This window comes from Corvus brachyrhynchos, unplaced genomic scaffold, assembly GCF_000691975.1.
Source record: "Corvus brachyrhynchos isolate BGI_N302 unplaced genomic scaffold, ASM69197v1 scaffold466, whole genome shotgun sequence".
In the NCBI taxonomy this organism is placed as follows: Eukaryota; Metazoa; Chordata; class Aves; order Passeriformes; family Corvidae; genus Corvus; species Corvus brachyrhynchos.
In genome coordinates, this window is record NW_008238635.1 from 2040136 (window position 1) to 2051255 (window position 11120).

At 41.2% G+C, this 11120-nt stretch overlaps 1 protein-coding gene across 1 annotated transcript in view; it reads left to right on the top strand.

Annotated features, from left to right (window-relative positions):
* The window catches only part of LOC103617794 (torsin-1A-interacting protein 1), an 11246-nt gene extending 1796 nt beyond the window's left edge, over positions 1–9450 (top strand). The window contains exons 2-5 of the mRNA XM_017737409.1: positions 1694–1795; positions 2645–2704; positions 5221–5280; positions 6343–9450. Of these exons, the coding sequence (XP_017592898.1) occupies positions 6375–7136 (762 nt within the window). The 5' untranslated portion in view covers positions 1694–1795; positions 2645–2704; positions 5221–5280; positions 6343–6374 and the 3' untranslated portion in view covers positions 7137–9450. The remainder of the gene's footprint in view (positions 1–1693; positions 1796–2644; positions 2705–5220; positions 5281–6342) is intronic.
* Positions 9451–11120: the final 1670 nt, after the last annotated feature.

Sequence of the window (11120 nt, forward strand, 5' to 3'; positions counted from 1 at the left end):
GGTGAGTGTCCTTGTTCTGAGCTTTGTGGGAAATCAGTCACTTAACAGTTTTTTAAGATGGATTTAAAACACAGGGGCCCATTCAGTGTGTGCAGATACTTCAGTGTTGCACCTGTGATTTACCACAGTTTAAAACTTAGAGCTTTTTTCCCGTCTTTTGTGGTTTGGGTGGGTTCAGTGGTTTTGTTTTTCTCCTTTGTACGTTTGACATACACTGGCGTGCTGGAACTGCCAGAACACGTTAGAAAAAGGCTGTTTTCTTTGTTGAAGTAAAATCCCTAAACACTAGGTGGCAAGCTGTGCATTGCCCTTGGCATATGGTAAAAGAGCTACAGAAACACATTAAACCCCAGGAGAACCCTGGGCTGTTTAAAGAGTAAAAGGGCCCAGAGTGAATGTTAGAAAAAAATTTACCAATTGTATTCTTCACTTTGCTGTTTGCTTTGCTGATGCTTGATAGCTGTGCCATGATCTCTGTCCCCCAGCTGTTCTACAGCTTTTTATTCTATACCTGAGCTTTTTCTTATTGATGCCTTAGGTTTTAACTTTCATATTTTTAAATCCTGTACTGCCTAGTGTGTAACTCTGAAGTTTCTTGTAGCCTGTTGACTTCTGCTCTCTCATGCTAGGGAGACATAACAAAGCCTCTCCAGGCCTGCTCTGCAAGGACACTCAGACTGTCCTAGGCCCAAAAGTATAAACCAAAAACCTCTAAAGGGGGGGGCAAGCTTGGGGAAACTACATCATTAGCTGAAGCTTTAGTTGGAGAATTAACCCTGATGTGCAAATGAACCAAACTTATAAAAGTGTGAAGAACTCCTGACCTGTTGTCCATCTTGGGTCCGTTTTGAGAGTAGCCTCTGGCTCCCCAGGGGGTACCTTTGAAGGCCTTTCGAATAAACACCTACCTTTATTCCCTTATTCTTGTCTAGTCTCTGTTTTTAGGTTGCCTCTCTAGGCATCACTATCAGCCCCTTGCTTCTGGGATTGTACTTTATCCTTTCCTGTGTTTGGCTTCCCAGCCCTGACCTTTGCTCTGTGACCTCTGATACTCTACAGGGCTTTGTTCTTTCTAGTTAGTTACATTAACTAAGCTGGGTTTCACAGCTGAACAACTCTGTAATTTGGCAAACCTGCTGAAAGATGTTGGTTTAGATTCTTCCCAGCTACCTGAAGGGTGAAATTAGGTTGTCGTTCTCTCTGTTAGGAGAGAACAAGACCCAACTAAAGGATGGCTTGGACTACTTTAAAAGGGGACTTATTTTCTGTATTTGCTTCTGTCTCTTTTCCCCTTTGCCCAATGCTGCATAAGACAGCACAATTGTTGTTTGTAAGTTGAGTGCCCAAAGCGGTGGGAAAAACTCTCTGTACTCCCATGGCATGTATTTGCTGGTTTGCACTGAATCCCCTTAGTGTAAGCAATTTCTCAGCTCCTAGTATTCATGTTTTTAAGCCAAGAACTCCTAAAAATTGATTTTTTTTAAAGAAGTGTGTGGTGGTGCAGACAGCTGTATTTCTAGTGAATTCAAATGTACCATAACCATTTCAAGTCTTAGTTGGCTTTTGTTGCATTTGGGAGTTCACAACTTGAAAGATCACTGATTTAGATCATGGCTGTTCTGAAACTACATCTTGGTCCTTCAGATTTATGATGTTGCCAATCCTCTCTTTGTTCTTTTTTTGCTCCTGACAGGTGGTACTACAATTCACTCTGAAGAGAATCCAGTAAAGGAAAATGCAAAGGCTTATGACAGTAACAAAACTGAGAAACCAAACAGTTGTACACCGTTAAAAGGTAACACCTTTTATCAGTACTTTTTCCATGGTGTAACAAATGATTGCTTAAATGTACTAAAATGACAACCATTCAGTTCTGTTAGAAAAGGGGAAGTTTTTGAGCTGAAATCTGAGTGGATGAAAAAGGGTTTTTTTTTTTTTAAAAAAAATTTTCAGTGTGTACTCCTGCCTGAGCCAAAGTAAAACTGATTGTAGTATGATGTTAATCTGCTTGGGTGTAAAACCTTAAGGTTCAAGAAAATGCAGATTCCAACTTTTTCAAAAACCACACGGGTGTTTATCAAGCAAAACAAAAAGAAGAGTAATATCATACCTGCCTCAAAAAACTGATGAGAGTGGATCTTTAATTGCCTCAGGCAAAGAAAACTAAAACTGTTCTTTTTCTAAAAAGGTGAGTTATCTCTGACTTTAGCAGGGGGAAGCTGACTACACCAAGTGATTTCAAAGTGCGGGAGCACTTTGCTTGTTGCTCAGAGATTTTCTCGATGTGTGTTACAGAAGCAATGAGGAGGTTCAGTGAGAAAAAAATGCGATCATTTTTAGCCACAGAAGGTAGTTATGTGTCTTTTCAAAATAAGACATTAGAAGAATGATTTATCATATTGGCAAAAGCAGGGTGAAGGGCCAAATTAAGCCCTTTCTAATAGATAACAGTAGCTTTCTCCAGCTCAGAGGGGTCCAAGAGGCTGTTTGTATGCTGTATGCTTGGTTTGTCAGCACAGCATATCTTCCTGCCCTAATAAGCTTTGAGGATTTCATAGAAAGACCTAAAAGCGTGTATGGCTGGTCTGTCTTATTCTGACCTCTGATGTGGTAACTGAGTTCTTCATTTGTGCTTTGGTTTCAGAAATAAAGGCTGACTTCCTTGAGAAAAATCAAGGGTGCTACTCAACATCGACACCACTGAGTAAGTAAAACAAGAGAACCCAGTCTTTCTCTGTTGTTAGATGAAAAGGACAGAATTATTTTCCTTTCCTCTGCTTCTGGTTTTTCTTGTGCCCTGGGACACTGTCTGGGAAGATGGACAGACACTCAGGAGGCAGATTCAAATAGAAGCTGGAGAAGGCAGCACACTCCAGTCAGAGCCTTTCTGTGAGGTTATTCAACTTGCTGACCCCAGAAAATGCTCCACTTTCTCTTTTATTTTTCGTTTTGGAGTTGGCTCATGGGACAGTAAGTGCAGAGCATGGCGTAGAGGCATTGTGGGGGTGAGCTGAGGAAGGGAACAAAACCTTCACCTTTTGGTGGCAGTGAATGTTAGTTTGTACACAAACCTTCCCTTTTGTCCCTTCCCTGAGAAGTGGTGGCTTGCTATGATTGAATTAGTTGTTCTATACTCTTGCAAAGGAGCAGCATTTTCTTTGCTGGCAAAATCCAGTCTGCTCACCTTGTGACCAGCTCCCAGTGTTTCAGACTTTTGGTTGTTTTTGTGGGTTTGTTGGGCTTTTTTGGTTTTGCTTTTTTTTGTTTTCCCCCCCCCCCGTTGGAAGAGTACTTGAAAGAAGAAGAAGAAAAAAAAATACTCTGACTTCTTAGTAATGTCTGGGTGCTTGTTTCTGTCCTCAACAGGTATGGGTATAGATAAACAAAGTTTTGTAAATCAGATTTCAGTCTGAAGAACCTGCAGGGGTTGTTTGCATTTTTGTTTCGTTTTGTTTATTAAACCATGGTGCCTACAGGAAGAGAAGCTCATCTTGTGGTAGCTGTACATCTGTGAAATGCCTTTGAAAAATGGATCTGTGCTGGAACTTCTCTCTAGTCTGGTACTTTTACTTGTCTGTGCCACTCCAGGTGCTGCAGGAGTGATTAGTTGGGTGAAGAACTTCAGAAGATGGCTTAAAACACTGAAATCTTTAAGGTGTCTGCAGAAGTTATACTTTTTGAGTTAAGCAAGACATAATTTACTTGGCCTTTGTGCACGTTGTGTTGTAAATAAGGCATGATTCTTAGGCAGAGTAGGATCTGTTTTTAGGCTGTTTATTGAATTATTTTTTCCTTTAGTGTATGAGTTACAGCTATCACCTAAATATGAAACCTAATCTGTGCAAACAGAGCTGCATTGTGAAGTATTACAGAATCGAGGTGATTTTTGAGCTGTTAACACTTAGAAGATTGAGATAAGCTTAGCCAGTGACAAGCTCCATGGCTGTGCCCTTTTGGGGTGGGGGGTTGAAATTACAGAATAGGGCAGTTCATTAAGCCAGTTAAGCCCCAGCTTAAACCAGAGCTGCTTTTAGCACCTTCTGTGATTACATTCATACAGAAACAAGGTTATAGAGTTTATTTCAGTGTCTTTAAATAACTACTGCAGGGTATGTTTGTTCAATTTATTCTCAATAGTGCCATTGACAGTGCCCTGATTTGGTTATATATTATTAAAGAGCCTTCAGCTTTGAACCAGTTGCTGTAGTTCACAAGGAGCCAGAAACTCTCCTGTCTTTTTAATTAACTGGCTAAATGCAGCAAACATGCTGACCAAAAATTGCACAGTATATATTCATACTGGTCTCTTGGGAAAGTTGTTCATAACACTTTATGGATAACGCCTCTTGTACTTTGCTCTCTGAGCCCATTTGAATAAATAGACCAAAAGTATATTTTGAAGTTGAAAGCTTGCATTTTGCTTTAAAAGCATAATTCATCCCAAGAAACTGACTGCTGACGAAGCAGGCCTCCAACCCAAGCTACATGGAGAGGGAAAATAAGGCTATGCATTTAACATATTGCTTTGGTTTTGCTATTTATATCTTGCATTATGTTATTTTTCTAGTGTGTCCATTAATTAAGTTTCCATTTTTTATGTCTCTCAAATTCTTGAGCAAAATCAGGAAACTTAATCGGGACATGGGATCCTTGTGCAGAAAAGAACAGGTCATTAAATCTCTTCCATTCTGTCACCTTGTACTTGAAATTGAGTATTATTTGCATAATTCTTCAAGAGTTGAAAATCTTTGGGGGTGATTTGTGGTGGAGTGGGGACTTGCACATCCTATGCAAGATTGTCAGGATGGCTTGGGAACTGGCATTTGGCAAATAGCAGAGATGGAGAGTTGCTCTGACAGCCGAGTGAGACTTCTCGGGGTGGTGGTGGTGGTGAATTTCCCTTGTTCAAGGTTAATCTGTGGAGCAGAAGGGGCGAGTGATGTGGAAAAGAACCGAAACCCCTGTACGTGACACAGCCCCACCTGGGATGAGGTGACAGCCTCACCTTTGCTCCGGCTTAGCAGGACTGTGTTTGCCTCAGCAAGGTGCTTTGTTACCCTTCCTGTAAGCTTTTTGTGGAATTTTGTATGTAAAAGCATAACTAAGAACAGCTTTTCGTTGAAAATGATGCAGTTTGGTGATTCCAACTCCGTGCTGGAAGATTGGTTGTAATTGTTGGCTTAGTGTTTTTCTCATGTTCCTTTCTTAATCTCTTAACAGGCGGAAGTAAATTTCAGAATCAGTCTAGTAAAGAGAAGCAGTCACAGCCTTTGGCCAAAAGTAAGACTTCTGCTTTCACTTCTGTTTCATGCTTCTGTAACATTTAACCATTTTCATGCCTTTCCAAGTATTACAGTTCTGGGGAGCTGGTGTTATGCTGAGGGTCCTTGCCAGAACAGATGATTTGCTTGCTAGGACATGTCATCAGCATGAAGGAGGGAAGGGTGTTGTATAATGAGTAACATTTTCACCTGAATATAAGGTCTTTCATCTGTAATGTTTACAAAATCAAAACGGAGGCAGGGCTAGTGGTGGTGGTGTTATTTAACCATTCTTGTGTTGCTGCCCTGATAAAAGTTAGGGTATAAAAAGGTAGCAAAAGGAATGCAGTTCATCCTGTTTCCAGGAAGATTGGTGTATTTTGTCACTCATTTTACTGGGAACAGAATCGAGCCTTTTGCTTGTAGTACGTGAAACAAGTGTTCATTTAACTGTTCAAATACGAAACCAAATCCGAATACCTGGTATTTGATGTGCAATGTTTGCTGTGTGTACTCTTTGTGAAGCTCACTGCTCCAAAGGCCACAACGTTTTCTGATAGTGTTGACCACCAGTGTTTGAGATGCAAATACTGCTGCAGGAACTATTTTTACCCTTACAGGAACAGGAAAGAGAAATAACAGAAAGCTTTCTGGCGCAGCCAGGTTTTCTATATGACATTTTCTGCAGAGCATAAATGTAGGAAAACCTATGACCTTTTTCAGAACCATTTTAAGCTCGTGGTTTGGATTTTATTAAATTGAATGGAATATTGATGAACTTTAAGAGCTCCTTTTTAAGAAGAAGGTCTAATTTAGTCAATCTGGGAACATGTAAAAATGTTCTTTTTTGTAAATGCTGTCACTTCACAAAATTGCTTAAGAAGTTCAAAACTGTGTTCGGGTTTGTTTTGTGGTTTGTTTGGGTTTTTTTAACTAGATTGTCTTTTCTGTGCTCTTCAACTACTGTACCACTGTTGAGAATGGGATGATTTCAGAGTTTCCTCTTATTTTCCTTTCACTTGTTGACTTCTGATGCCTTTTAAAACATTGTTTTCTTCTTGTTTGCTCCCTCTCTCCATAGATGATGGTGAATCGCAGAATGGATTTCACAAGATGTGGACTTGGTTCCTGGTTCTGTTAATTAGTGTCTCATTGCTTTATGTCCTGTGGAGTGGATTTTGGGGTGGAACCTCCTCAAGTAGAGATGCTGAAATTCTGCAAGAGTTTCGGGCCCGGATGAAGAAACTAAAAGATACTTACCAAAGTCAGGACCCCAATCTGTGGAGAAGAGCTCACGTGTTCCTTGAGAAACATCTGAACGCTTCCCATGTGCATCTGGAGCCGGCTATCTTGCTGCTGACAGCTGGCCGGGAAGCTGAGAAGGCCCTGAGGTGCCTGAGTAATGAGATTGCCGACGCTTTTGCCTCCTCCCAGAATGCCACTACGATCAGGATCAACGGGGTGGACAAGGCTGTACTGGACAGTGACCTCGTCAAGCTGGAGGTGGACACGGTGCTCAGCTCCGGCTTCAGAGAAGGCAAGAAGGTGGCAGTGGTGCATCGCTTCGAGTCACTGCCTGCAGGCTCCACCTTGATCTTTTACAAGTACTGTGACCATGAAAATGCAGCCTTTAAGGACGTGGCCCTTCTGCTGACAGTTCTCCTGGACGAGCAGTCGCTGAGGAAGAGCTTCACCTTTCAAGAAGTGGAGGAGAAAGTCCGGGATTTCCTCTGGGCAAAGTTCACTGGTTCAGATGTTCCTAGTTCTTATAATGGCATGGACACAGATAAGCTGAGTGGACTGTGGAGCCGGATATCTCATCTTGTGTTGCCTGTTTGGCCTGAAAAAGGCCTCCCTCTGGAGGGATGCACATAAAAGTTGCTAGAGAGCACTTGGGAAAGGAGGAGGATGCAAAATGTGTGTTGCAAGGCAGAACAGGGAGGAACTTAGTGTGGCTGCTGAGCTCAGGCAGCAGCAAACCTGTCCTTTCTGTGCAGAGACTTTCCACCAACTGGCAGGGTTGTTTCTGCCAAAGCAACTGGGACTTCTCTAAGTAAACTACAGAGTGTAACTTGCTGGTTGTTGGTAAATTGCATTCAGTGATGCATTCAGCCTTGGTGTCCTGGGGCTGGACGTTGCTGTGCATCACTGCAGAGTCGCTCATCTGCCTCTGAACCTGCCTTGATGCACTGTTGGCTTTGCTGTGAGGATCCTTCTCTGGTGGCGCATAGAGCTGGTAGCACATCTGACAAGGTAACAAGAATGTAAAAAACATCACCTTCATCTGCCAGAATTGCTTACTTTTCTTCTAAGATAGGAAATAAACTGAAAATGATGATTAAGTGATGTGAGTCTAAGCACAAGCTTTTTCCTGATCCATTAGGTCACAACATAGATGCAGCTATCTCTGGCCACTTGTAGAAGTGGCAAAATTGTTTCAAAGATCTGTGACTTGTAGAGAACCTTCCAGCAAGCGTTCCTTCCTTAAACAAGCCTGCCCCAAACAGGTCTGGAGAGAGAGGAAAGCTGAGGTACAAAGGTTGCTTAAAGGCAGTAGTGCTAGTGTCAGTTAAATAATCCCTCAGTACCTCTTTGCCTGGCCGCTTGCAGGAGTTCTCGACTCCTTTTCAAAGTTTTGCCAGTCTTAAAATTTGGATGGAAATGATAAAATGTCAGCCCTGTGTACATACTATCTCCTTTCCAAACAAAACTTTAGGAAGACATAGGTTATTTCTCATTTTACTAAGATAATTATTTTTGCATTGAGAGAATCTATTTATTTGTGGTACCTGATACCTTAAAAAAATAACTTTTCTTCTTGTACCTGTGTATAACCTGCTGCTTGCTGTATAAATTTCTAGCAAAGAACAGATTTGCAAAGCATGCTTTTAAAATGCTTTTTAGTCTCTCATGTCAAGAATTCCTCACACCAGATTAAAAACAAGTACCTGTTTCTATCGTTAAGTACTTTGTGTAAAAAAATAAAGAGAATAGCAGCACTTCCATTTCATTGCTGTTACTTCATCCTCTGAGCTATTGGTCCATGTACATTTGGTTTTATTGAGTATGAGGGGGAATGTGTGAAGATGCTCTCAAATTAATATGTTTTCTTGTAACAGCTGAGAGATTGGGCCCATCCTTCATTCACAAGCCCCCTGAGCTGTCCTGTTGCAAAAAAAAATCCTTTTCAACCAGGAAAACCTGTTGAGGAGCTGGAGCTTCTGGCTTCTTTGTGCAAGGCAAGGTTGGGGGTATGAAGTGGAATCAACCAAAATCCCCTGAAGCATATAAAAGAGCAGAGTTTGAGACACAGAGCTGTGGTCACTTAAACCAGAGGTGGATTTGTTCTAACTATTGAGAGCTGGCAATGGATAATGCTTCCTATTTTAATAGGCAGAAATAAAAACAGTAAGAAGACATGGAAGTGCTGTTGTTCTGGATGTTTAATAGCTCAGGAAGAAAAAGATGGCATTTACACTTTGAACATTTCACTGGACAAATGTTTTTTATTAAAAAAAAAACCTGTGACTTATTTTCAAATGTGTCCGCATAGCATATTTGTTTGTATATTATGTAAACTATTTTAGTAATGATTCAAAATAAATGTACTTGTTTGTTTTATAAAGCTGTTTTAAGACTTGCCATTGAATTTTAAGTGGTCAGAGGTTTTTTTCCCCCCATGTTTAAATTGCTCATTTCACCTTTGACCAACTACAGACACCTAAAATACAACCTTTGGCAAAATTTAGAACTTTAGAGAAAGTTGAGTGGAGTGGTAGACACTGTGATGCAGATGCATGTATTTCATAATGTGAGGGCTTTTGTCTAACAGGGAATGTTTCAGGAAATGGCTGTGAATTGTTTTTTACTTGGTGTTCTTGTATTAATTCCCCAGTTCTGATTTCAGCTGGAACTAATGATAAGATATGGTTCACTTGTTTCATTAGCCTGATACAAGAGTCAGCAGCTGACAAAAGGGATGACTTCATTCTTGTTCCACTCCTAGCTGCATGTTCTGTACCTTTGGTGTTGCAAACAAGTGCACTGTGAACTGACTGGAGGGACAGTCTTACTGAAAAGTAACTTAAAAATTATCAGAACTGGCCACCACAAAAAAAAAAAAAAGACAAAGCTGTGACATAAAGACAGGAGCTTCCATACACATACAAATAAAACATCTTTAATACAGGCTTTTTTCTGTTTCTAAACCTTCTCTTCCTTACAGGTATTACAGAGCTATATTCCTGGTTTGAGAGAAAATAGGATGGTGTCTGGAAATAAAGACTTAATGTTGTGCTGGGAAAGGAAAATAACTTTTTTTGTTGTTGTGAAGTATGGGGAAAGCCTACAGAGGTGTATTTCCAAATATATTGTACTGCTTAGTCTGAAAAAAAAAGAAAAACAAGACAGTATAGTCAGTTGCCCTTTCCATAGGAAAGGCTCAGGATTAGAAGACTCTTCTGCTCTTGAAGCAGCAGGTCCTTTTATAGCTGTTGTGGCTTTGTCCTTAAAAGGCTTTCATTAAATATCCACAGGTACTTAATGCAGATCTCATTAAGCAACTCCTACTCAGCCAGAGGTGAAGAGTAGTGTCTGTCTGTGTTCCTCACAGGCAGCTGATTACTATCCTCCTTGTATAATTATTTCATTGCCTGGGGCAAACGGAGCCATTTGATGTTTTCCAAACTGTAAAATAGTTTGGCTCCTTCTAGAGCAATCTCAGTTGTGAAGTTGAAGTGTCCCTGACTGTCAGCAGATCAGGAAATTAGTCTGTGATGGAAAAAATGTGAGTTTACAGAGCAAGGACACTAGATCTGCCTTGGGCTGAGAAGGGGCCTTTTCTTCTGTGGCCTTTAGCAAAAAAACTTTGGGTAGAATGTGATCTTTTGAGGGGCTGAACCAGCTACACCCCAAGTTGCAGACAAGAGTTCCAGCACTCTGGAAATGGTCAAAGTGCTCCTTGGGTTGGTGAGCAGACAGACCTGCAGCTGCTGAGAGCCCCTTGCAGATGGAAGGGGGAGCGTGGCCCCTCTTCTGCTGCTCCTGCTGTCACCTGTGGGCACCTGCAGGACGGAAATGCCTCATTGCCTTCAGCCGTGGATGTCGTGAAGGGGATCCAGAACAAAGCACTGCCCACCTGTTGTTACCTCGTCTCTCACGCCCTGCTCTGAGTCATGCTGTGCTGTGCTGAGTTTGGAGCATGCTAAGCAGGTCTGGAAACAGGAATTAATTTTTTCCCCCATTTTTTCACATCAACAAAATCATACTTTCTGCAAATTTAAAAAAAAAAAAAACTAAAGCAAAACAACAAACGCGAAAAACCAAAAAAAGCCAACAAAAAGTTGTGGTTTTCATATCCTTGTTTTTGAAAATTGTATCTGTTTTGAATGAAAAGTCCAGCTCAAACTGAGTGCAAAAGGTAAGGTGAGAGCTCTGTGTTAAGGTAGGCATAAAAGTATTTGCTGTACAGAACACAGCTACATGCACAATCTGCAGTGCAATTGCCAGCATGCTGTATTTAGGAAAAAGAATCTGGTTTTGGAGGGCTGTAATGATACATGAACAACTTGCCAGATTCTGTGTTAGGACCCTGTGGTACAGCTGGAAAACTGTGGGAAGAAATCCGAAGTGATGCCTTTATTTTATAAGAGAAGAATTTTTCATGCATTGTTTCTGCTGTTGGATGAACTGCAAAGTTGTAGGAGGAGTACAGAGAAGAGAGGGGGGTGTCCTGGCGTCCTCACAGCTGTCCTGTGTCCTGTTTTATTGTCAGCTCCTGACAGTTGGATTTATAATTGTATGCCTGGAAAATCTCATTCCATGTCCAACAGGTGGAAGCACCCTTCCCCAAATTCCTCC